At 36.2% G+C, this 27,979-nt stretch overlaps 2 protein-coding genes across 6 annotated transcripts; one reads left to right on the forward strand and one right to left on the reverse strand.

The window, feature by feature from the left end:
* The first annotated feature begins 182 nt into the window (after positions 1-182).
* On the forward strand, positions 183-20,527 carry tmub2 (transmembrane and ubiquitin-like domain containing 2). 4 transcript variants are annotated; one of them, XR_015479599.1, is made up of 5 exons: positions 186-327; positions 2,555-3,061; positions 8,395-8,851; positions 17,041-17,112; positions 17,917-20,527. XR_015479599.1 is itself a non-coding variant. In NM_001005573.1 (3 exon segments), coding segments are annotated over 2 exon segments (876 nt in total). In that variant the 5' UTR covers positions 183-327; positions 2,555-2,570; the 3' UTR covers positions 8,780-8,782.
* Positions 11,221-27,947, reverse strand: atxn7l3a (ataxin 7 like 3a). Of its 2 annotated transcripts, NM_001040341.3 has the most exon segments (13): positions 11,221-14,098; positions 14,176-14,312; positions 17,145-17,216; positions 20,781-20,824; positions 22,719-22,787; positions 23,150-23,187; positions 23,274-23,319; positions 23,405-23,427; positions 23,551-23,648; positions 25,269-25,440; positions 25,520-25,652; positions 26,987-27,100; positions 27,728-27,947. In NM_001040341.3, coding segments are annotated over 12 exon segments (1,104 nt in total). In that variant the 5' UTR covers positions 27,038-27,100; positions 27,728-27,947; the 3' UTR covers positions 11,221-13,877.
* Between the last annotated feature and the right edge of the window lie 32 nt (positions 27,948-27,979).

The following is a 27,979-nucleotide window of genomic DNA, read 5'->3' on the forward strand; positions in this document are numbered from 1 at the left end:
CCCTGCGTTCTACATCTCAAATATATTTAAATTAATATATTTATTTACACATACTTCGGCCATCAGCTCTCAATGATATTTAACCTTCCTTTATACACAAAGTTCGGGCACCCCTGATTTAAAGGTTTATGGGAGATTCTGCGCAGTGACAATTGGTTTTGCCGTTCACGTGACCTTTCCAATCTGACTCCACGGCGTCAGCTGTGTGCGTGCGCGTGCCTGTGAGGCTATACGTGTGTTTATTTACTTCCAAGTCAAGTGTTGTGCTTTTTAACCGTTGTAGAGATAAAAACGGCATCAACTTAGAATGGTTTGAAAAAGGCGAAGGTAAGTGTGCTGTAATATATTTTTAAGCGGCATGTCTGTGTTGTTAAAACTCGCTAATCAAGGTCGTCATACACCGCCGCTACGTGATTAGCTGCCTTTCCTTCAAGACACGCCAAACAAAGCAAATACTCTCATTAAATACCATTTCTGCTCGTTTTACTTTCACGTTTCTGTTGAAGATTAACTGTTATTCCTTTATAGGCCTCGTGGGAGACATTAAATGTACAACGGTGTAGTTTTGTTAAGGGTTTCATGGCTTTAGCGTAAACCGCTAGCGAACATCAAAACAAAACGGGACAAAGTGTGCGAGAACGCTGTATTTATAAGTATTGAAGTTGTATATAATGTAACAGAGGAATTGTAGTTAGAAAGCCTCGTGTTTACGTGCAATGTGCATGTGTGTGCGTATATATGACACAGTAGTTTATGTCATCAGCTTATTGCCTAATACTGCTAAGAAGTGTGCCACTTTATGTTAGGTAACAGAGTTAACGTTAAGGAACATACTTTTGGCTGCTAGATGAACTACCTGAGTTGCTAATGCTATTTAACACTTAAAGTCAAATATTACAGAATTTGATACACCACTTGAAAATTATAGGTTATATTATAGAGCTATAGTTTGTCAAGATTAGTTAAAGAATGGAAAAAAAGAAGTAAATTCTGTCATTTACTCGCCCTTTACTTGTTTCAAACATTCATGAGGTTCGTCTGTTAAACACAAAAGAAGACATTTGATTTGAATCCATTTGCACAAAATGTTGGAAACCTGTAACCAATGACTGCCATAGTGCTGTGGTTCTCAAAATTTTTTCATCTAGTACCACCTCTGAAAAAAATAGTCTCTTCAAGTGCCAGGATAATGAGCAGTATTGAAATACAGTAGCGTAGTAGACCAACTCAAGCAACTACAGCTCTGCACAGTTCAAAAACGTGGCAGATTAATTACTGTTATTACGAATATTTATTATATTTATATAAACATTACAAATAGTCTGAACGTTGAGACTGTACTGTGCTTATACGAAAAAAATAAATAAAATAAAAAGGTCGACATTTAAATTAAAATGTGCTTTCAAAAGTTAAAACTGTTAAGAACCACTGCCATAGTGTTAATTTAATTTAAACCACTGCCATAGTGGTTTTCAGCTTCTAAAGATGTTCAACATAAGAAATTCATAAAGGTTTGGATTAGAACCACTTAAGGGTGTGTACATTTTTCATTTTTGGGTGAACTATCACTTTAAGATTCAGACAATATTGTTTAGATTTTTTTATTTTACTTAAAATTAATAGTGAAAGATAAGAATTACCAGATTTAAAATGACAGAAGTTACCACTAATTAAAGCCGATTTTTGTTGTTGTTAAATCAAGTTCAATTTGATAATTTTGACATTTTTCTTATTAGACCTTACAAACTTGATGTTTCTTTGATATGATGTTGGTTAAAATAGGTTTTATCAAAAATTAGTGACCGATGGGAGACTGCATATTCATGATTTCATTAAAAGTTTAGAAAATGATATATTATGGACAATTCTTACATGATCTAACATGTAAAAGCTGATCTGGTCATGTGACGTCACATTTAAAAGAATTTATTCTCCAAATCAGTTGTTGACACATTTTCATATCTTCAAGAAACAGTGTTGGGTGTAATTTATTCCAAAGTATCTAGTTACTCTCATTAAACTACTTTTTTTTGCTGAAAAAGTGAAGGGATTACTTTCTATTTTTAGATAATTCAATTACAGTTGACAGTACAATGATGGTGTACTCAATAGCACTTTAGTTTTATTTACAGTGCTGGCAGGTGAAAAACAATCCACAATGAAGTGAGTGTGTGTGTGTGTGTGTATATATATATACACACATATATATATATACACATATATATATATATATATATATATATATATATATATATATATATACACACACACACACACACACACACACACACACACACGAGTCGCCAAAATTTCAAAGTAACAACAAAATAGCCCTTTTAGGGACCTACCACTCTTTAGGTAAGTATCAGGTACAAGTAGTTTCATTTTCACACGGAAACACATAATTGTCATCTAAACAACACTAATAAATCTTCCCCAAAACACCTAATTTCAGTATTTCATTGGATCAAACACTTTGTCATTAAACACATATTGCTAATTTGTATTTGTTGTTGACATTGTCTTGTTGTTTTTTTTCTCTTTATGTTTGCAGGTCGAGTGGGGCAGGGATGGCGGTGTGTGCTCTAACTGTGCTGGACGGGCTCGGGGAGGAAGCCACAGCTTTGGGCGGTGTGGTCGTCCTATTCCTGGCTTTGGTTCTGGCCTGGCTGTCCACCCACGTGGCCGACCGAGGAGATCACATTCTGGGGACCATTCTCACCGTGGGTGCCCATGCCTCCCTCATCGGTCTTGGGGGTCACGACAGCTACTCGAGCCCTCCGTCCAGCTCAGAGGCCAGCGAGCAGCTGGACGAGGAGCCCGTAGAGGAGGACAAGCAGGAGGAGCCAGAGGGAGGAGATGATGTGGCTGGAGAAGAGCTGCTGGACATTCAAAGCGGGAGGAAGAAGATGAGCTGCCTTCAGGACCATGAGAAGAAAGATGAAGAGGAAGAGGAAGTGGAGGATGAAGCCAGCAGTATTACTGTGAGACTGAAATTTCTGAACGACACGGAGGAGATTGCAGTGCTCAGACCACAGGACACCATCGGCCTGCTGAAGAGGTCAGTTGAAATTTTATTTATGAAATGCTTTTATAAATGAATGGTGAAATCCAAATGCTCATTGGCATAGGCCGGTATAAGATCCTGATGGTATGATGACCTTGGATAAAAATTTCATGGTATCACGGTATTGTGATTGCTGCTTTTTTTTAATGTCTGGGTAAAAATTAAAACCTTTTTTCGTCTTTGGACATAATAGAATTTATTTTAAGCAACATTTCAAAAATGTTGTAATGGTAAACATGTCAGGCCAAATAATTCAAATCAATCATTGACTTCTGCTGTCTTCATTTGTTTCTTTACAACTTGAAAAGGCATTTTTGGAGATCTCTCTTGTCTGTGGATATAAAGTAAGCAACTGCACTGTTCAGGCATAAAGCATGCTTGAATGTTGGGGATTTGAATGGATTTGTTTTTTAAATGTTTGCTGAAACATTGGCTAACCAGTACTTTTGATGTGGGTGCTCCTTTTCTTCTGGAGATATCGTTACCCTAAGAAAAACAAATAAAATAGTTTATCCCGATTGTTCGCCTGTTCATATTGACAATGACACAACAATACCAAATATAAAGTACTGGATCCGGTAAAACGTGAACACACCTTTCCCTTCAGACACTAGCAGTGTGGATGTGTGGGACTGATCATGACTGAAGATGAGTGAACTTTCTGGTGATTAAAGTAATAATGTACTTTGCAATGGGGGATTCGTCAGCTGTTTGTTAAAGGAAGGATCAGAAAAGACTTGATGTATGGAACTTTATCAGTACAGTTCATGAACCACTTTCTTCCATTTCACAAGTGTAAGTGTTATTAAAATGGTTGCCTCCTTGTTTTCTCTAGCTTGCAAAATATGTATTTAATTGTGTTTTGTTACTTGTAACTGCTCCACGTGGCTTGTACTGTATATGGTTAACTCTTTATATTCACATATCGTGTCTTAAACCACGTTAAAACTGCAACGAGTGCCGCTTTACTGATTTCAATGCATTTGTGAGCTCGTGACTTTACTTATGGTTAAAAATAGAGCAATATGTTGATGTTTAACTGCAATGCTTTAATGCACTCCTGCATTGGGCTCACATATATACTCTGCACTCTGACTACTTCAGCAATGTTGATAAGCCGTGGTGGGCGATTCATTCTGTCTCGTGCTGAATGCAGTTGACCAATCACAACAGACTGGGTGATCAGACCAATCAGCGCAGATTAGCTTCGCGCTCACAAGGGGTTTGGGAACAAATGAATCACTGAACAAATCTTATAGGAGTTGTTGGGATAAATGGTTAAAAATAAATGCAAATACTAAGACAATGAAAGTGTTTTTTTACTCTGCATGCATATCAAACTGTTGTTGGAGACCCCCAAAACTAAAATATCACCTTTTATAATGCAAAATAGTGGCCCTTCAAAGTTTTAGAGTGTATTTTAAGAATATCCAATGTTTTATTGACAGTGGTTGTTCATCACAGCACCAAATGCTTGAAGATTTAATTGGTAATTAATTTTCTGATATAATTCTTTTCTCATGTTAATCTGTCCTGCGACATTGAAATTTCTGCTAAATATTTATAGGCCTTTTGATTGTTAACTGTACAGTAAGGTGCTATTTAATATTAATTAATTTAAAGTTAATGCAATTACAAGAATATTTGTTTATCTTTGGTTTTGTTGATTTCTTAGTGTGTCATAATGCATTAAAATCAAAAGTTGTAATTTTTTTATTAAATAGATTAAATAACGGGTTGTATTTTTAATTAACTTTATCATATCTACAATATGGCTATTTCTGACTGTTGATTTTTAACCCATTAACTAACATTCAGTAATGAGATTTTTACTTTATAATTTTTAAACAATTTGAGTTATTTAAAGCATTTGTTTACTCTATACATGCATATACAATAAAGCAATACACTATAGACCCTATATTGAGGGATGTGAACAATAAAAGTGGTCTTAACATATTCCTGCTTTAGATTATTCATTTCTAAAGCCTATGAGAATCCAAAAAGGTCCACATATTGATTAAAAAAAGTTATATGACAGCTGTGTTTTTATTTGTTATGACTGAATCATCTTTTCTTACAGTTCTGCAATAGTATGAAAACAAGAACTGTTCTTTGGCCAGTGATATCTCTGTATTGAAAGTCATCTTCTTTGCAACTTAGATCAATGTCATGATAATACCGCATACTGTGATTAAAGATTCGGCAATTAATCATAGCATGAACATTGGATACCTGGAGAAGCCTAGTCTAATTTGATATTGAAAGTCAGGGGATTTTAGATCTATTTATGTTTTGGATCAGGGATTTTAGTGTGTATTGTGATGTTGATTTTTTTTTTTTTTTTTTCCCCCGTTGTTTTATGTTTTGTCGGTGTTTATGGTTGGGCTATTTTTAGTGACATTATTTTTCCTTTCATGCTTGTCATCCAGCAATCACTTAAATAGATAGTTCATCCTGAATTAAATTACCTCATTATTTATTTTCCCTCCTGTGGTTTTAAACCTATGAGTTTCTTTGTACTGTTAAACACAAAGGGAGATATTGTGAAGAATCCTGGTTGCTGGGAACCATCAACTTACAAAACAGGAAGAAAAATTTAAAAAAGTAGTTGATGAGCCCCAGCAACCAGCATTCTTCAGATTATCTTCTTTTATGATCAACAGAAGAAAAAAAAACAAAGAAACTCAAATAGACCCTTTTACAAGAAAGTGACAACAAATGTGAAGAGTTTGTATGTTTTAAACAAGTGTATGGTGAGTTAATGATGGCAGAATTGACATTTTTGGGTTAGCTACCACTTTCAGTCAAATGCAGCCACGATGTACCTGTTATGTAAGGCAATTATGCCCTGAAACCCAGCTGTACCAGGCTGGAATGCACCTTTTTTGTTTTTACATGTCATTTAGAAGTTTGCTTGTTGAAATGCATTGTGAATTGATACCCCGGTCAACTGGCAAGAAATCAAAACTGCTTGATTTTTATTTCAAACACTCAGTCGTAGGCATGGGATGATTATCGTTCTCAGGGTATACTGCGGTTTGGAAAATTCAAGGTTTTAAAACCGCAAAATTTTCTGCTAAACCGTTCCTACAGTATGTGTAAGTTGTTTTTTTTTTTTTTCTTTTTTTATGACAACAGTATCTCCATCAGAAAAGATCTCCAAAGATGCTGATTTAAATTGTAAAGAAATCTGTGCTTTAGAAGCTAATGAAGACAGCGGAAGTCAATAATTTAGTTGATTATTAAGGCTGATATGTTTACTGCTACATATTTTAAAAGTTTCTCTAAATAAAAATATATTCAAAGTTCAAAGGAGGAAAAAGTAGTTGTTTTTAACCCAGACATTATGAAAGAATATATTTTAGAGCAGCAATCACAATACCATATAACTGATATTTTTATCCAAGGTTATCAGACCATCAGAATCTTATACCGGCCCATGCCAAACTCGATCGACAACCAGAAATTTTTCTTGTTTTAAAAATTGCAAAACAAAGTATGACAATGGTTATCCCCCATGTGGGCAAAGTCAGAACCTTTGATAAAGTCCACTGTGATAACCACATCAACATTAACTATTATTTATTACTTTCAGAATGAAATCTTTTGTCAAAATGTCCTAAACAGAACATGGTTTAAAAAAGATTGTTTTCAAGCAGTTTTATTCATATCTAAATCAAAGATTTTCAAAAGAGGAATTTGTTCATTCATCATTTGGCTGATTATATACAATATTTGACATTATTGCATGCAATATTATTATTATTTTATCCTGTCTGATTGATGGAGTGATAAGAAGAGGCCAAAATGTTGTCTAAAGTATCAACAAACATAAATTCATCCTAACTTGACAATCCTTAAACTTTTTAGTGCTATACATTTATGCAAATTAGTACATATTTAATTCAATTGTTGTTTAGCAAAAATAGATAAAAATAGATTGATTTGCATATTTAAATGTATGCACTTGCAGTCAGTTGGTGAAGTATAGTGCATTTTAGTTACTTTTTTTTGTTACTTTTGTTGATGTTTTGCAATGTCTTTTTGAAAAAAAGAAAGAAATAGTTTGGGTATCATTTGTTGCTAGAAATCATGTTTTTTTTTTCTCCTGTTTTAAATTGTTGCTTGTCTTTATGAATTGTGTTTCAACTTGCCACTGAGATTTTGGTAAACCACGTTACAATATGTGACACCTTAATACTAGTTATTTATTGAAGTATTTGTTAATGTTAGTCATGTTAACTCACAGTGCATTTAACAATGTTAACAAGCACAGCGTTAGATCTTAATAAAGCATTTCATATTAGTAAATACTACTGCTGCATGATATTGAAACTATTGGACATTGCAATATTTTGTTTTGCTGCAACATATTGTGATATGAATACAATTTCAATAGAGCTTGAATAGCTCTTTTGGAAAGAATGAATTAATTTAGACTTATTTGGGATTATTCTGGAAGTTTATAGGATTGTTCTGGAATTATATTGGAAAGATAGTAGTGAAATATTTTATAAACCATTTTGAGGGATGTAAACAATAACCATGGGCCCTGACCTATTTCCTGTTTTAGCTTTTTCATTTTTATTGCTTCAGAGAATCCAAAAAGGTCCAGATACTGATAAATATTGTTATGGTAGCTGTTTTAACATGCATTAACATTTGATATGATTGTATTGCCTCTTGTAGCTACAAAATAGCTTGACAACAAGCAGGAAATGTTCATGGCCAATGACATCGCCACATTGAAATGGTTTATATCGCATTATTCACATACAGAATAATCAAGTGTACAAACACTGGAACAACACTGACTATACAACAAGATGTAGTTATTTCTACAACTAAACACTGTATAATTACTGTGAATAATTACATCTTTATTAGTTACAAACAGTACAATTTCATGTGCCTGAACACTTTAATGTCTCTGCTTACACAGTCAGAGGCCTTAAAAACAAATGCAAATGATAAGCTTTTACTCCGTTATGGTTAAACTCTTCAGTGACCTCATAAATGGAGTGTGTTCTGATCTGTGGCTCCTGCTCAACTGTAATCCCAACACATAAACTCAGCATTGCTCTTCCTGCGATGTGTGATATCAATGCTGAAATGATATATTGTGCAGCTCTAGTCAATAAATGGACTACGTTCCCCGTATCGTAAAGTGTATCACATTTGAACATAAATACACAATCAGAACATCTGTCCTAGTGTTACAACAACTGCAGTTCAGGAGGAGGTTGTAAAACTAAGAAACACAATGGTTAAAGTCAGTCATTCTTGCACTCATTTGCTGATTTCACCGTGTTTGTTTCTGTCAGTAAGTACTTCTCTGGCCGAGAGCATCAGATTAAGCTGATCTACCAGGGTCAGCTGTTGCAGGACCCCCAGCGCTCGCTCCTGTCCCTCAACATCACCCACAACAGCGTCCTGCACTGCCACATCTCTCAAGCGCAGGCTCAGCGTGAGGCGGCAGAGGACGGTCCCAGAGCCAGCAGAGTGTCCATCCTCAGCGGAGGCCTGCGTTCGGCCGGTGTTGCTCTCAGCACCGGCGGTCTGGTGATCCCCGTGTTCGTGGTGCTGCTCGCCGTTGTCTGGTACTTCCGAATCAACTACCGCCAGCTCTTCACTGCCCCGGCCACCATCTCTCTGGTTGGGGTCACTGTCTTCTTCAGCTTTCTCATCTTTGGAATGCACAGTCGATGAGGAGCGAGCCGTCAGAGACAGATCTCAGGGAGCCCTCACGGGTTCTGGTGCCATTTAGACAACTCCAGTCATGTGTGTGCGCTTTCAGCTTCAACACTGCTGTATAGTTTAGCTCATCAGAGAAAGAGAGTTAGCTTTTTAAGTATTTCATCTCAATCTGAAGTCTATCTTTAGCCAGGATCCCATGTTTTCTCGTGTTTTTTATTTGAGGAACTGAATTTTGTGTCGATCCTATTTGATTTGGTCATATAATGCATAGGTCTCAAACTGAATCCCTGGAGAGCCGCAGCTTCGCACAGTTTTGCTCCAAGCCTAATCAAACACAGCTGATGCCACTAATCAAGGTGTTCAAGGCTACTAGAGACTATTAAGCAGGTGAGGGTTGGAGCTAAACTATGCAGAGCTGTGGCCCCCAGCAATTGAGTTTGAGACCACTGATCTAATGGCATAGTTCACCCAAATATGAAAATTGTTATCGTTTACTCGTCCTCTACTTGTTCGAGTTTCTTCTATTCTATATGCTAAAACAAGTACAGGGTTTCTACAGGTTTCATCGTCAAATTTAGGACTTTTTAATAGCATAATGAATGAAATTTTCTCATAGATTTTCATTCATACGCACGCAAATGCGTCAAGCCTGGTTTATACTTCTGCGTCAAGTGACCGGCGCAACTCACGGCGCAGGCAACGCGCGCAGCTGTGCATTTATACTTCTGCGCGCTGTCTCCGTTGGTCTGCATTAACACTTCCGAAACGCTAGTTGGCAGTGAGGTGTAAATGTTCCTCTGTGTCGAGTTTCTTCGCTTCTGTTTTGCTATTCTGAACACTTCCTGGATGTACAAGTGACTCAAACTCGCTCATTTTGAGGCAGGAACCGGCGGACGTGCAACAACTTTAACCATGAGGTAAACACAGAACAAAACTTTCCATCCGGAGCTCCTTCACGGGACTCCACACTTGTAAACATTCGCTCGCGCCATTCGCGCGGCTCTCGGTCCCGCCCAGACTCGTCGGCGCTAGCAAGCCGACCAATCACAGAGCTTGCGCTACGCGTTGTTGCGACGTGCAGTTACAATTTTTGAGAGGTGCACGTCAGTGACGGCGACGGCCACGGCGAAGGGCTATGCGTCAGCGCCGTAGCCTACGCCAGTGTTTGACGCAGAAGTATAAATCAGCCTTCAGACTGGAAACAATTTAAAATAAATGAAGAGTTTATATGCAAAATCCTCTAAATGCCGTCTGAAAGTTTCCTCTAAATAGAGCTTTTTATCAGGCTCCTGTGTGTATGTTCAGTAAGATCACTTATGACAAAGAATGGCAAATTAATTTTCCTGGTCTGTAAAATGAAATATCTCAACACAAACAAAGGAGGCTGAGAAAAATGTTCATTGTCAATGGAAGTTTCAGATGGCATTTAAGATGTTTTTGCATCGGAACTCTTCATATGTTATTGTAAGGAAGATGATTAAACAATTTAAATAAGTAAATAGACATTTCTTAACTTTTATTGAAATATATTGTTGTTTTTTGGGTGGGTGTTGGGCCAATTGGGTATAGCCATTGAAAATGATTTAAGACTCAAAACACAATATTTCAGTGGATTTAAAGCTTTTAGTTTTTTTGAAATTGAAGATCCTGCAGAAACCCTGATGTTGGAAGGAAAAAAAGCCATTGACTTCCATAGAGTTTTTTTGAATGGGGAACCACTTGAATGTGAGTATATTTAAATTTTCTTTAATTATTTTAACGAAAATGTACTAATTTATTGACCATTAGGTTCTAAACTTTTATTATGATTTTAAGATATTTTGAAGAATGTTAACCTCTAGACATTCCATCATATTTTTTTTCAATAGTATAGAGTTATAGTGGTATCAAATTATAATTGCTAAAGCTTTTACCACTATATATATATATATATATATATATATATATATATATATATATATATATATATATATATATATATATATATATATATATATATATATATATTGTTATATCACAATATTTACCTGAGCTGCAAAAATGGTTAATTTACAGGTATAATCACAGATTATATATTTACAGTAGGGCTGCATGAAAAATCTGATATTGCGATATTTAATTTTTCTGTGATAAACATTGCACAAAATGAAAAGCTCGATTTGGCAGTTTTCTGGGAAGACTGACATTATTCAGGTACAGTAATAACAAATTCTTACTTCGCTTTGTTGCATTTCTAGTTCAAATATCGAAAAAAAAAAAATCTTAGATTAAGTAAAAAATCTTTTCACTGTTGAGAAATAACTCAAAATGAAGAGTTTGTCCTTAAAACAAGTTAAATGATCTGCCATTAGGGTAAATACAATAATCTTGTTTTCACTTTGAAATGTAGATAATTGGACTAGAAACAAGACAAAATAAGAAAACCTTTTTTTTTTTTTTTATAAATTATTTTTGTGCCCAAATGTTTATAACTCTTTTGAAATGCTCAGTCACAGGTTTTATTAAAAAAAAAAAAAACTTCCAAATGATAAATCTTTGTTGTTAAACTTAAAAGGAGTAACTCTAGATATCAAGTGTTCTGTAGCTCCTTATAGTTATATATAAAAACATTGCAGATCTTGCGCTGTGACTTGCGGATATGCACATTACAATATCGATTCGATGCTGAAACCATATTTTGTGCAGACCCGATTTATAGTATACATGTTTAGAGTATACTAATACTACAAATAATAGTAATCCAGTTATAATTGCAAAAGGACTATAAAGTTAGTTAACTTAAAATAATACAAAGAACACAACTTGTAATTCGATTAAGACTACAAATTGAAGGTGTCATTAGACATTTATTAATCTTAGGTGATTCCTAAATTAAAGCTTTTATAGTCAAGCTTTAGTTTAGTTGCATTAACCAATAGTGTGCATGTTTGTTAACTCCACATATAATCAATAATTAATCACAACAAAAAAATTGTTACAATCATTACCCTACATCCATGCTAGGAAAAAATTATGATGGAACTCAATGGCCACTGGTGTCCAACACTCTTCAAAATGTCTTTCTGTTAACTCAAACAAGTTTAAAATCCCTTTAGGATCATAAATATCCGAATTGACGTTTATTGGGTGAATTAACTATTTACTGCATCTAAATGTTCACTGGTAACAACACCAATATCTTCTAAAGTAGCATAAAAAGGACGATAATGCGGTTAAAGCATACTGTAAACACCCATATGTGATGTACTGCTTAGTCACTATTGAGTTGTCCTTTTCCCCCCTCTCCCTCTCTCTTTTGCCAGTTACATTGAAATCTATTTATTTCCTTTGTCTTTTACATGGCACTGGTTCAGCACATCCGCTTCTAGTTATAAGAGTTTTATACTTGATAAAGATTTTACATGCAACCCTCAAACAGTATCAGGACTGGAGTAGACTATAGGGAAAACTCACTGTGTTGATAGGCATTAATACATGACAGCGATAACAGCCACACATTTGGTGTCCTGTGTAAAAATCTGTATATATGCAATGTATTTACTGTAGATAAATCAAGACGTGTGTGGGAACCACAAAGCATTGGATACTTTGGTTCTTGTTTGAATGGGTTGCACTTTTTTTTGCTCAATATTGTCAGAAATTGAATATGGTTTTAGGGGAAACTACCTATTCTGTTTGCTTTAACAGACAACTAGCACCTCTTTAATGCTTTGTTTTTGCTTGAGAATAAAATAGCTCATATTTGAAAGACACTTGTTGAGCATATTTTAATGTGAGCAAACAAATGACTCTTTCATTCCTCAGACTTCAGAAATTAAATGGTGAATTACTTCAAAATGAATATTTACTTCAACCATTACAAAGACACTACAGTGCATTGAGAGACAGCAAGAACTCGGCGTCACAGACGAAACATCCACTCACAGCAAGGACAGTGTGAATTGTACCAATTCTGTCCATTCACAACAAACACAAAAGCTCAAGTCATTTCAAACTCTAAAATTCACTAACGATCAAACAATGACAACATTTTCACTTTAAAAAAGACAAGGCGTCCATAGGGGCTGGATTTGATCCATCTTAAGTGCATTTTCAATTGCTATACGCATTTCTGATTAGACTTTAACAAACTATATTTAATACAAAACCATCTAACGTTAAATAGTAAGTGCTTTGAAGATCAACAAACTCATTTTAAGTCCATAATGCGAGGAAATGCATACACATATCATGATTTAAAACAAAACAACATTCACACAGCAGATCAAATAAATACAGGCAAAATATATTAACCATGACAGCAAACAAGAACAGCAAACTCCAAAACACACAAGGCAGAAGATTGTGTGCGCACAGATTTGGCAGAAAGCTGCTGGTAGCGCTAACCAAGTTCATTAAAGAGACAGATCAGCCACAATTGAAAATTCACATTATTCACTCACGCTCATGTGCTTTTAAACACACACACACAAAAATTGTGAAGAATGCTGGAAAACACTGATTTCCATACTCTCATTTTCCAAAATATCTTCTTGTGTAAACTCAAAAAGGCTTTAAACAAGGGTGAGTAAATGATTGCAGAATTTTCATTTTGGGGTGAACTGTCCCTTTAAGGGAGAGCAAAAGAGAGTATATTGTTTGGCATTAAAAGAGCATAGCCGAGCCTATCAGGTTGCAGAAAGATTAGCAAGACAACATGAAGCAGAGACGTCCTTTAAAAACCACTAAGCACCTGACTGAATTACATGAGCCACCAGGGACAAAATACTTGCAACAACCCATTCACATACAAACTGTCCAACTCTCACACACACATCACTGTAAACCCAAATCTCCTAAGAGATGACAGTGAACTGCATAGTAAAATCAAAATAAAGCTAGTTCCATTCACACAATATATATATATATATATATTCAGTTAAATCACTCACTGTGCAACACTGTGCTGTAACAAATGATCTCTTCATGCCTGCAGAAGTCTGAAAAGGGGCCCAGTCTTTACACACACGTCACGTTCACGTGCACTGAAATGGGGGAAACTAAAGACCAGATAAAACCTCATCAAGTCAGTCATGATTGGGTGTGGGTGTGTGTGTGGGATGCATGTGCCTTAGTTCAGGTCATCATAGATGCTGGGTGCTGGAGGAACTGCAAGTTTTGGTCGCTTTTTCCGACTTGAGAGACCCAGAGCATTCTGGGAGCTGCTACCGCTGCTCCCGCTGCCTGCTATTCTGTCTCGCTCCTGTGCTTTATCCCTCTCTCCTGCGGGAGTCAGAGAAAGCGTGCTGGGCTTCTTCTTCTTCGGTCTCTTGGATTCAGAGTTATTGGTGCCTGAGAACGAGATCATGTCATGACAAGCAGATACATGTGGCGTCTTGACAAAAAAAAAAAGTCTTCAGGAAACTCACTGGCTTTTGAAGATGCCGAGTCTGATGGGGAGATGTCAGAGGAAGCGTCCCAATGGAGACGGGACATGATGAGCTGGCCATCAGGGGGTTCATAGGCCTCGTTTTCCAGCATGGTGTCAGCGTCTGGTAGTGTTGACCTGGTAAACAGAAACAGGAAATGACTCTCTCGTCAAAAACGCTGAATTGGCACCTCAGTTCAAGGAAAAAGTCGACAGATGGAGTATGACACCTAAACTACATTTTCCAGTGATCTGACCTGGTTTCTTGTCAGCAATTATGTTATGAGTTGAAACGCTTTAATTTGAGAAATTAACATCTTTCAAATCTGACTCACAGCTGCTTTCTTAAATAGAAACTAGACCACAACATCAGTGTGCGGATTATGGAAACATGCAGAGTTGATGAAAAGGAGAGGTGGAATCAAGCTTCCTCATGACATAACACAAAGCATGAGGAGGTCATTTAAACACAGACAGGGTCTTATTTTATAGCTAACAAATTAACAAGAAGCTTTTTATACTAGCCTAAAGGTCTTTTGCACACTGAAGTCTGACATTTTTGCATGCGTTTTTGCATATCCAGTCTGACGCGTATTCATTAATCCATTATGAAAAAACGCAAAACGTTTCGGAGTAAGTTTAAGCAGTGATACCTTCTCCTGTCTTCTCCAAAGTAGAAAAAGCAAGAGGAATAGGCTGCATATTGTGTTCATCCAATACTGCATTGAGGAAGGAGAGATCAGCTTATTATCAAAGAGCTGCGCTGGATTATCCCAGAATGCAACATTTATCAGGAAATCAGTGGAATTTTGATACATTGCTTGAGACTTCACACATTCACGTACGTAAACATCCTGAACGGAGACTGGCAATACCATAGACATTATAAAGCATGGTCCACTTTCAGTCCGGCCTCCGTCTATTATGATAATGCCATGGGCAGTACGTCAAATGTGCCAGTCACTGAATCCAGCATAACTTAACTGTCCGCCACTCACTCTGTTTTAACTTTATGAAAAACAGTGCATAAAGTAATCTGTAGCTCAAATGACGACATTCTGTATTTAGCAAAATACCTTTTAATCTGCTATTTCGGATGCAAAAAGCAGCTGAAAGAGAGACAGGTGCAAATTTTGCAGGCAGTGTGTCAATGCATTGCACACAACATGGAGTAAAATGTTTTTACGTGCAAAAATTATTGATGAAAATGTCAGATTCTGTGTGCAATAACCTTTACTAATTACACTACTCTTAATGTAAGCATACAAGTTTCTAAAGAACACTCCAGCTTTTTTTGAAAATCACTTCACAAGTCATTTACAGTTAAACAGTTGAGTTTGCTTGACAGTTCTGTAGTTACATGAACATGAAAATATGCTATTTTCTCTGGGCTGACATGGCTAGGAACTATATTATCATTCCAGTGTAATTATCAAAGAACTTTGTGTTTGTGTTCCTGTAAATGGCCTTTGGGTATGTTTCTCTCTGTAGTCATTTAAAAGATCATTTTAACATCGTTCTAAACACCACATACAGAAACATACACCATGTTACTAGGAGATGGATATGAAATAAAAACATTAGTGCTGCTTTATATAGCAACTGTACATTAGGCACTTCATTTGGTTTAAAGCTTTTTTAGATAAATAAAATCGTGTAGAAGAAAAACATTCAGACATTTGTTTGGCAATCTTATCCCAAGTTTTTAAAAGTTACACACATCAGCATCAGTGGGAGATGTTGGTTACCCAGGTACTTTTCTCCAACTCTTTAATAAATGCTATGAATTCAGACATATTACTTGACTCGCTATACAGTATGGAAGCTGGCATATTTAACAGGGAATTTGTTCCAAATTGGCTCCAAATACAGTTTTATATCCTCCAACTGTATGAAATTGTATAAGTCTGTGGATTACGCAATGTTTTATGAAATCTACTCAACATCTGCTGACTATCTGTGATGTTCAGTGACTACATATACATGGACATCAGTGAATAATCTGAATAACACAATAATATGATTAAAGCTAATGATAACTTGAGCTCCTTTCATGATCCCATTTGACATGTTATAGCACATAATTCGATTAACATCATTGCACCGCTATCCACATTTCCTCTGGAGTTTCATGTAATTTTGGGCGTTTCAATTTTAATTTGTTGACTTTAACTACAGTTTGGCACTTTCACCTTCATTCAGGAACATTTCACGCATGCCCCTCCTGACAAACGAGATATTGGATGAGAGTATGAAGTGCTGGAAGAGGGGGGGGGGGGAACTCTGCATTTTACAGACTTGGTAGAGGCATAAAAAAAGTGTCAAACAGCCGTGTGTGTATCGTTTATCCTGTCACAAAACATGACGAAAGTCCTACACTAAGGTAATAGTATGATTGCGGTGTTTACATGTCTGTACTGCACTTCAAGAATGTGACTCAAATCAGCATACTCCACGTCTTAATTCCATTTCAGATTAAAGCATCACTGTATACATAGTAGACTCTTAATCGGAGTATTGTCCTAATCATATTAAAATTAACAGATTCATTGTGTCCATGTAAATGTACTCACTGACTGCGTACTGGAATACAAATCTGGGGTGAAAGTAGTGTATCCTAGGCTTTAGTTCATAATGAATGAGCTTATGCTAACAGACAAAGTAGTTATTAGAAAATGTGGAAATTAACAAACACCAAGGTTAATAAATGCTTGTTAATTTGCATTAGCTAATGTTAAAACAGACACACACACAAAAACTAGAAGCAGCTAACTAAGCAGCTATGGTTGGTGTACCGCAGCTCTCAATACTCAGACCCTTTCATTTTTCACTATTTGTTTTGGTTCCTGCTACAAATGATCAAAAGCTTGACGAAGAGGATGTACAGGGAGAGATGTAAGGAAAAGAAAGCATGTGGATTCTTTTCGGACTGGTTGAGGTAAGGGTTCGGGGAGAAGGGGTGAAACTCACGCGGACGGCCCAAGGAGGAAGACTCTGACTGCCCTCCTCTGTTCGTCCGTGTGCTGGGGACACCGCTGGGACCTGCCAGGACACAACGTGGCATTACGCACTGCACCAGAGACAGTGATGAGCGAGAGACTCAGTGAGCACCAGCAGCCGTGTTTGAAGGGGTTAGATATTAGCCATTAGGGAAGGGGGCTTCAGTGCTGGCTGATGCTCAAAAAATCTCTTGCTTTGTAAAAACAGGCAGTGCTTTGAAACAACCCATCCAAATTGGGAAATTATGGGTTACTCCTCATGTCAAATTGGAATGTAGGCAGATTATTTCAATTGAAAAATGTTTAACAGACCAAATGGAGAAGCCAAATGAAATGACAGAAAACTGAAAAGCGCACACCAATTGAAAACGTAGTGGTTTGTATGGAGTTGCCAGTTGTGTTCCGTAAAATCAGTCCCAACATAACATGATCATTTCCATTTGCCCAAATGAAAAAGATCATGCACTCACACATCACATGCACAATCTCCACCTCTACAGCAGCTCAAACACTTTTACAAACATACATCTGTATTGCAAGAAAATATATATATATATATCCTTGATCACATGACACAAGCTTTATTACATACTGTAATAAAACGGCTGGGTTCCACACAATTTGTGTTGGGATGACATGAAGGAATTAAGTTAACATATTCATTTTTAGAAATTGAAGTGGATTGAACATAAACCAATTAAGTTGTGCCCCCAAAAACTCAAGAATTGATTCTTTTTTTTCAGCTTAGTCCCTTTATTTATCTGGGGTCACCACAGAATGAACCACCAACTTATCCAGCATATGTTTTACGCAGCGCATACCCTTCCAGCTGCAACCCATCACTGGGAAACACCCAAACAAACTCATTCACACACATACACTACGGACAATTTATCCTACCCAATTCACCTGTACCGCATGTCTTTGGACTGTGAGGGAAACCGGAGCACCCGGAGGAAACCCACACGAACGCAGGGAGAACATGCAAACTCCACCCAGAAACGCCAACTGACCCACCCGAGGCTCGAACCAGCGACCTTCATGCCGTGAGGTGACAGCACTACTTACTGTGTTGTTTCAGCTTATTTTAAGTAAATACTTTAAACAAACATTAAACGTCATGTTTTGAGTGTGGAAACAGCTCACTAATGAAATGCATTTTATTCATCATCAAACTAATCAAATAAATAACCATTTTTAAATCAAACAAAAAGTGATCAGGGGTTGCGTAATTAATGTATCTGTGCTCTTTAGGTAAGAGATTCATCAGAATAAACAGCAAAAGAATATAACACTCATCATCTTTTTTATTTTCATTAATTTTTTTCTCTCTTTCAAGGTTGTGTTGAGTTGACCTTGTGTTCAATATATTATTTTAGTATTCTTCAGATATTCTAATGACTCACAGTTCAAAAGAACTGGAGTTGCACCTGATCCTTTTACCCTGATAAATGCTTAGATGCAGTTTTAAGGAATAGCCGTGTCCATTAAGGCTTTTTCATTTTTTCTTTTTCTTTTTTACATTTTTCAAGTGCTTTGACTTTCTTTTGCTTTAAATATCCATTTTCATCTTGGTTATTAGTCATAAATGTATTTGTTAACACTTTATTTTGACGGTCCATTTAAGTAGACTGTCTGCTTAATATCTATTGATACTGCTATGACTAGAGGAAACTTTGCAAATACTTGTCAACTTACACTAACCCAACCCCAACCTAACAGTCTACTTATAATCTAATGAGAATTTGTTGGCATGTAGATGCAATGTAACTTAAATTCAACAAATAGACCATCAAAATAAAGTGTGACCATGTACTGTTCCTTGTTTGTTTATGACTTTTGTTCAGTGCATCTATATCTAATACATCTGCATCGATATGTTGCTTTATATTGGGTTAAAAAGTTCTAAAGCTAAAAGGGTTAGATCAATAGTTACACACTGTAAAACAAAATATCTGTTTATTAACAGTGTCCATATTTTGTGATTCACAAGTGTTTGCCATTTATTTAAAGTTGTGAATTGCATTTGGGGACCTTGATCTCTGTTCTGTCCACTTCTGATGATGCAAATCCAACTCTACAGTTTAACTAAGTGACTTTTATTGACATTTTAGTGCTTGAAATGATGTATTGGAAATAATAAATAGAGAAATTGGTCTGTAAAATAACAGAAAATGTACTGGTATAACAGTGTACTGTATAACAATGTACTGAAAATGTATGGTTTGTGTAGCATCATATAAAACACCAACAACGTATCACTTTAAACTAGGGCTGCACGATATTTGAAAAAAAAACTGACACTAGATGACTTAAATGTAATTATCGCGGGTAGGGTAATTGGGATCATTTTGTGGAGCATTTGCAGAAACCATAATAAACCAATAACAAGCATTGATAAATACAGTAGAGCAAAGATACAGCTAAAATCAAGAGTGCTTTACTGTTTTCTTGAAGTCCAGCAGTATTAAGGAACACAAACTGAATAATCAAATGTAAAATAGTATATACATAAATACAATTATTCCTAAACAATCAAACAAACATTATAATTCATAATGCCCGAATGCTTGAACTGGCTTTAAATGCTAACATGGGCCTAAAGAAAGAATGCAAATGCTAAAATTAATATTGTTGATCAGTGCAAAATGTAACTATAAATCACATGCTTTTCAACTGTGGCTATTGGTCAACAATAACCCTGAATCCAGATTACAAATCCTGCAATGTGACTATTGCGAATACAAACATTGCATTGCGATATGGATGCAGAAACTATATATTGTGCAGCTCTACATAAAAAGTCAAATTTTCACACTTTTCAAGGTTAAAAGTTGTTGGAAGAAAAATCAAGGTCTTGTAATGTAATCAAAAGCATAAATAAATGGGGAAAAATTAAAACAGGAATCACAAAACAGAACACTGCTAATACTGATATGTTATAGATTCAAAAAGAGGAGGGCAAACCAAAATGAACACCTGTGGCTCCTGGTAATACCCTGAGGTCATCTGAAACCAAACAATCTAGTCTGTGCAAGACACTGAACAATGCTATTACCCTTAAACCTCAGCCTTGGCAAACGGTCCTGAGCGTGTTCATGGCAGCCTGCAGAACAAGCTGCACCATTTTGATTAACAAAACAACACATGTCCCACCCATCACTGTTGCAATCAGGGTTTCTTGCACAGACTGATTGTTTCATGAGACCTCAATGTGCTATCTGGTGCCACAGGTTTAATATTGTTTTGCTTGTACACATTTTTTTTTTTACTCTCAAAAATAGTTTCAGTTCAAATGAATGTTCTGCTCAGAAAAAAAATTGCATCACGGATGCCCTGGAGGTGAAAAAATAAAATAGTTCTAAAAATGAAGATTCAAAGTTATTACCCCTCATAGTTTTTGGCTGTTGTGGAATAAAATATTTACTTTCTTTTGCTGGCAAAGAAAAGACAACAAACTTGGCGACTGCATCTTTTCAGTGACTAAGGCAGTGGAAAGAAGCCCTAAATATGAGTGTCTTGAGTGTACCACACAGTGTGAATTTGCACGAGTAGAATCACAGATGTTTAAGAGCTGTTAGTTCACTAGCATGGACTGAAATCTTACCGAGTGCACATTTTCTTTGTATGCTCTGACACAACTCCGCATTGCTGAGGAAAGAGAGAGAGAGTGTGTGTTAGCAAGAAAGAAACCACAGTGGAAATCAATAGCCTAATTTAATACTTTCATTATTATTACTTTCAATAATTTCAAAAAGTGCTCTTGAAACACATTACATTTCTCTTTATTTCTGTAGCCCTTTACAATGTACATTGAGTCATAGCAGCTTAACATAAAAGTTCTAGTAAAGTGTCAGTCCAGTTTTCAGAGTTGAAGTTCAGTTTAGTTCAGTTCAGTGTGGTTTAATATTCACTGCTGAGAGTCCAAACACTGAAGAGCAAATCCATTGATGTGCAGCTCCACAAGTCCCAAACCAAGCAAGCCAGTGGCGACAGTGTTGAAGAACAAACTTCACCAATTGATGAAAGTAAAGGGGGAAAAAACTGGAGAGAATTCAGGCTTTACGGCCTGGTTCACTAAGAGTGCTCACAGTTACACTGTTAAAGTATTATCTTTAATTCAGGTATATAATAAAGGTTTATATATTAATTTATAAATAGTTCAAAGTTTTAATAGTTTAAAACTTTAAATGGAAGATCCTCTTTAAATGATTACATTTACTACATAACAAAAATGCAAAGCTTTTTTTATTGTTTTAAGCTGCATTTTTAAGAAAAGGCTTGCTAAATAAGACTTTTATTTGTAATGTACTTAATGTATATGCAATTGATGCACCTCTGAGCTTTTTAGTTAGAATTCATTATTATAATTAAAAAAAAGAAATTGTAAAAAAATTGCATTGCTTATACTTTTTAGCTGTCATTAAACAATTCAAAGATTGAACTGCAGCAAAAAATGTTGAATGAATTCCTTAATTCATATAAATAAAATATCATCAAAGTCTATAAAAAACTGCAGTGAAAACTCCCATTTCTAAAATCAAGCCCAAAAGTAAGCTCCAGTCAAGGGAAGATGTTTTGAACAAAGAAGTGTCCAAAGACTCCAAGGTTTAAAGCTGGAGAACTGTAGAAATGAATTGCTTGTCAGGGCTAAAATTCCTTTATAAAAAAAGAATAAATAAATAAAATAAAATCAATCGGCAAGCTTCATCACCAAAAGTTAATTGGAAAGGCTTCAAAAAATATTTTCTTTGCTCTCCATCAATAACAGCATATTCAGTTCTTTCCTACATTGTTTCTGTGTGGATGTTCAGAAAGGACAGGTTCAATGGTCAAACCAAACTAAGATTTTTTTTTTTTTTTTGTCATCAAATACACCCAGGGTTTGCATCAAACGTACTGCAGGATCTATATAATCTTATGGGTCTGTTCTTATAGGTCCAAGACATCTTGGGATTTGTGCCATTATGGATTCTGTCAAATAATAAAAGAAAAATCCAAAGCTGAATGCCACGGCTTGAGATCATATTATGGGCCATATTTGTACACTGACAATGACCCAAAACAAATGTTGAAATCAATACAAAAATGGGTCACTGAGCACAAAAGTACAGTTTTGCCATTGCCAGCCCAGTCCACATGAACAATGCAGAAACTGTGCTAAACTGAAGCAAGAGTTCACCAACAACAATTTGAAAGGTTTAAAGATATTCGTTATGAAAGAATTCGCATTTTCCAGGATTTACCAGCCACAACTGGTACTAAAATCAGACTTATTATCTGTTCAAGTGGAGGTTACAAAAATATTAAGTAAAAAGATGACAATAATTCTGAGCAACTTGTACTTGAGAAAAATCTTTCATCATGAGGTTTAATTAAATTGTTTATTTCATTGAGTGAGATTAATAATACAATATTTGTAAAAATTATAAACTACCTTGCTTATATTTATCAGAGGTGCATTTAATTTTGATTAAGACTGTATATACACTGACTGATGTGTAAAACACAGATATATAAAACACGTGTATAAAAAGCTACTTACTGTAGTCAGAATGGATCGCAGTTCCTCGGGTCCCAGTGTCTCGTAGCTTATGCCAGAGCTGTAGTTATACTGCATGAGTGACAGAGTGAAACAATACTGCTGTAATACTACAGGAATTATTGCAAAATTGAACAAGAGAAAAGATTAAGTGACAGTTCACCCAAAAATGAAAAAATGATTATTTGATTAAAAACCATTAAGAGTTTAGTTTTCTGTTTAACCAAACAGAAACTGGCAGCTGTTGATTTCCATAGTAGGGAATAAAGATGGAAGTCAATGGCTACTGATTTCCAACATTCATCAGAATATCTTACTTTGTGTTCAACAAAAGAAAGAGGTTTTCAGAAAGAGAAGAATGAGTAAACGATGATAGAGTTTTCATTTTTGGGTAAACAATCCCTTTAATAAATTAATTCAGCTGATCCTCTCACCTTGTACATGTCTGGATTTACACCGCCGCTGAGCTCTCCTGCAGAGAGACGAGACACAAAAACACTCGCAACACGTTCAAGTGAAGAACAGCACACGAAAGATAAACTACATTCGTTTACTCACCATTCTTGTGCTTCAGGGATTTGGATCTCCTGGGAGAGTTTGGATTCTGGGACGCAAGAGATTCATTTGAATTTTAATTATGAATATTTGGCTTCTGTTTTTAACAGGTTCAAGTCTCAGAAATACTATACCTTTTCTGACTTCCTCTTCTTGGCTGTGTACACAAGAAGATAATGAACTGTTAGCGATGCATGTTGAAACCAATGCATTATTTTGTTCAGCTAAAAAAAATGTGGTAAATGTTTCAAAGCAAGTTTTGATAGAGGGAAGAGCTGACCTTTCTTCTCTGAGCCATAGGACCAGTCGTTGTCATTGATGTCGTCATTGTCTTCCTGATCGCTTTCTGACTTGCTTGTGTTATTACTGCTGGCTATTCTGTAGAAACAACAGTTAAAATGGCCTTAAACTTTTTATTAACCAAATTTCTAATTTTCCCACCAGTACATAGCAACAGATTTACAATGAAATAGATTTTTTTAAATAGCATGCAAAAAAATAGCATACAGTTTCGTCGGGACATTAATGAGCTTTAAAATTGACACCGGTGAAAAGAAAATCAAAAAACTAAAAATTAAATAAAACCAAACAAGTCTCATTGGTGTATCACAACTCATGAGCAAGGCCAGACAGAATCTGCAGACTTTTTTTGTCATTTCTGTGCAGAATTTTGTAGAATAAAATAAAGAAATATTAGCTGAAAAGTTTTAAGGTTTAGAGCACAAATCCATTAAAAAAATATATATATATACATATATATACGTATATATATATATATACACCAGCCGGTCACTTTATTAGGTACACCACCTGTACACCAAACTTCTCGTTAAAGCCAATTTCCAATCAGCCAATCACATGGCAGCAACTCAATTCATTTAAATATGGTAAAGATCTGCTGCAGTTCAAACTGAGCATCAGAATGAGGAAGAAAGGTGATTTTAATGACTTTGAATGTAACATGGTTGTTGGTGCCAGCAAGCTGGTCTGAGTATTTCAGAAACTGCTGATCTACTGGGATTTTCACGCACAACCATCTCTAGGGTTTACAGAGAATGGTTTGAAAAAGAGAGCGGCAGTTCTGTGGGCGCAAAAACCTTGTTGATGCCAAAGGTCAGAGGAGAATGGTCAGACTGGTTCTAGCTGATAGAAAGGCAACAGTGACTCAAATAACCACTCGTTACAACCGAGGTATGCAGAAGAGCATCTCTAAATGCACAACACGTAAAACCTTGAGGCAGATGTGCTATAGCAGCAGAAGACCACACCGGGTGCCGCTCCTGTCAGCTAAGAACAGGAAACTGAGGCTACAATTCACACAGGCTCACCAAATTTGGACAATAGAAGACTGGAAAAAGGTTGCCTGGTCTGATGAGTCTCGATTTCTGCTGCAACATTCGGATGATGGGATCAGAATTTGGAGTCAACAACATGAAAGCATGGATCCATTCTGCCTTTTGTCAACGGTTAAGGCTGGTAGTGCTAGTGTAATGGTTTGGGGGACATTTTCTTGGCACAGTTTGGGCCCATTGGTACCAATACATATATAGACACACACATTGTATTGTATGCAAATCACTTTAAAAATTATATATATAAAAATATATATCTGAAATAAATATTACAAAATTAATAATACGGGAAATAAATAGAATAGGTTTTTGTTCATGTTACCCTTCACTAAATATTTTAATTGCTAGTTGATGGATGATTGTACGATGGAGGGTTGAGCAGGTAAGGTAGTCTTTATGCAGTTAAATGTCTTATGTAATTTGCCTACATAAGAAAGACGACCATTCGACATAAATCCAAAGTAATTTTGCATGTTTTGTGGAATGGTACTTGCATAAAATTATGTCAACCCATTTCAGATCATCAACAAAAAAAACATTATTTATATTGCAGCAATGTTTGGTCAACTGTATAGGAAAAAGTTAAAGCAATTTTAAAAGGAAATGAATTCTGATGCTAAATGTTGTGACACCAAAGTGAGCTCACCTGCGGTTGGCTATTCGGCTGCTGTTGCGGCCCATGCCGAGACACTTCTCCAGATGAGGAGCGAAGCGAGAGGCCGCAATGCTCCGGCTGCAGTTGGGACAAACACACTCCTTATTCTTCCACTGGTTGTACACCTGCCCAAAGATGTCCACACCAGGCTGGTCCACTATTTCTACGCCAGAGAGAGAAGTATGTCAAACTAAAGCACGTAACCCAGGTTTTAGAAAATAAATTGTCTTTTTTTTACTCACCAAAATCCTTCATACTTTCTTGGTCCGTTTCATCCAGGAAGAAATAGCCCTGTTTGACGGCCCTGTGCACCTCAAAGCACAGCCCTAAACAGGCATCTTCCACTAGGTCAGAGTACACGTCATGAGCCAAGGCCTACAAACATAAATAAATCATTGATAATACTAAATACACTTACTTTCAAAAATAAAGATACACAAGCTGTCACTGACTGTTCCCTTTAAAATGGTGGAAATTTGTACCTAAAGAGTTCATAATGACACCTTAAAATTGCTAATTAGTACCTAGATGTTCCAAAGGATTGAATTAAACTTTATTTCACAAATGTAGATTGTGTCATAGCAGCTTAACATAGAAGTTGTATTAAATTGAAACAGCTTCAGTCCAGTTTTCAGAGTTGAAGTTCAGTTTGGTTTCATTTTCACTGCTGAAAGTTCAAAGGTTGTACTACTGTAATGTGTAGGTACTAATATATGAATCTAAGGTATCAATATAAACTTTTAGGTACAAATGTTTAGCTTTAGAAATGGTTTTCCTCAGTGACAACTTCTGTGCCTGTATTTCTGAACATGTAAATGGAAAGATACGTCAAGTCATGTGGAGTTTTATTGTATTCTGCTACATGTGGAGATACAGTGAAATTAAAAGACATGTCTCACAGAACTACAGTGCAACATGAAAAATAAATAATAAAAATAATAAATATGACTACGGCTGCACAGTGGGTAACACGTTTGCCTCACAGCAAGGTCGCTGGTTCGAGGCTTGGCTGGGTCAGTTGGTCATTTCTGTGTGGAGTTTGCATGTTCTCCCTGTGTTTGCGTGGGTTTTCCCTAGACGTCCAAAAACATGCAGTATAGGTGAATTGGGTAGGCTAAATTGTCCGTAGTGTTTATGTGTGTGAATGGAAGTGTATGGGTGCTTCTCAGTGTTGGGTTGCAGCTGGAAGGGCATCCACTGTGTAAAACATATGCTGGATAAGTTGGCGATTCATTCTGCTGTTGTGACACCAGATAAATAAAGGAACTAAGCCAAAAAGAAAATGAATGAATGAATGAATGAATGAATGAATGAATATGACTCCTACACAGGATGTGCAATTTTAAAAATCACACATAGCTAACATAGTGGAGCAGTAATCAATCAAACAAAAAAAAAGTTGACTATACACATAACTGAAGACTACAAAAGCAAATAAAATACAGTATTGTGCAAGATATTCTCCAAGAAAAAGGTTTTATGATTTATTTTTTAAGTATTACAATGTGATTATTGCATTTGATTGTCTTATTCAGTGCTTGTAACAGAGTTTAATAAAGTTAAAAGTCTTATATTTGTACTGACAAAGAAAATCTTAAGTCTGTAATAAAATTTAGAGTGTACCCTGTGAATGCTAGTGGTGAACGTGTATAAAACCCCAACTTTAGCTATTTTAAACTGTTTTATTATCTGTCATCATTTACCAGTACCTCTAGCTTGGTGTTATCCAGGCCTGACAGAGACATATCCTCCATTTTCATTTGCAGCAACTATGGTAGGGGAGCTGTCATTGTTGACAACAGGAGGAGGAGGAGTGGAAAACACTGAAAAACACAAACAAAAACCCATTACATCATGGTCAAATCTGCATCGTCGTCTAAATGAAACTGCGTCGTTTAGCGCCAAAGGCGAAACATGCGTAGCTAAAATAATATGCTAATGAGCATTGTAATACACACTATACACAAACTGTAGCGCTATAAAAGGATGTACAGTAAATTATTTGTTAGAAATTAAAGGCCCTATCTAAAACGCACACCCATTTCCTAGATCATTTTATCCTTATCAGTAGATGCCTGTCAAAAGCTCGTTCAACACCCACGTTGATATATAACGTTAAGCTATAACGGGATTAGGATAAATAAACGGGCATAGCGATTATCAATTTCAACAGAGGGCAAATAAAACAAATGAAGATCTGTAATTAATAACCACCGCGTCATAAACTTAATAAAACTGTTGAACACACGTACCAACAACGTCAACATAATGTTAGTTGACAGGTACTGACTACAGCACAGCATTTACTGACTGACTGACTAAACATTTGCGTTTCCGTTCGGGCGGGTTTTAATAACATTGTTTCAAAACTGCAGTGATGTGTAGTAAAGCTACAAAGTAACCGACTGCGCGCTCATTGAAACGCATTTGTTTAATATGTGTCGACTTACCAAGACTAAACGGCCCCAGTCTTGCCTCATTCACAAACCAGCCGTTCCTCTGGTTAACGACAACAGAGAACAAACCTACTCAAAACGTGCGTATGAAGGTAACGGAAACGTTATTTAACAAACACGGTTAGGCGCCTGGCTGAATAGGTCACACGAATAAAAAATGATGTTTGGAAATAAAACAACGCTGCCATTTTGGCTCCTGTCAGACATCACTAGTGTATTGCAGAGCCAACGTGACCCATCGATTCC

Source organism: Danio rerio, chromosome 3 (genome assembly GCF_052040795.2).
Source record: "Danio rerio strain M-AB ecotype USA chromosome 3, GRCz13ab, whole genome shotgun sequence".
In the NCBI taxonomy this organism is placed as follows: Eukaryota; Metazoa; Chordata; class Actinopteri; order Cypriniformes; family Danionidae; genus Danio; species Danio rerio.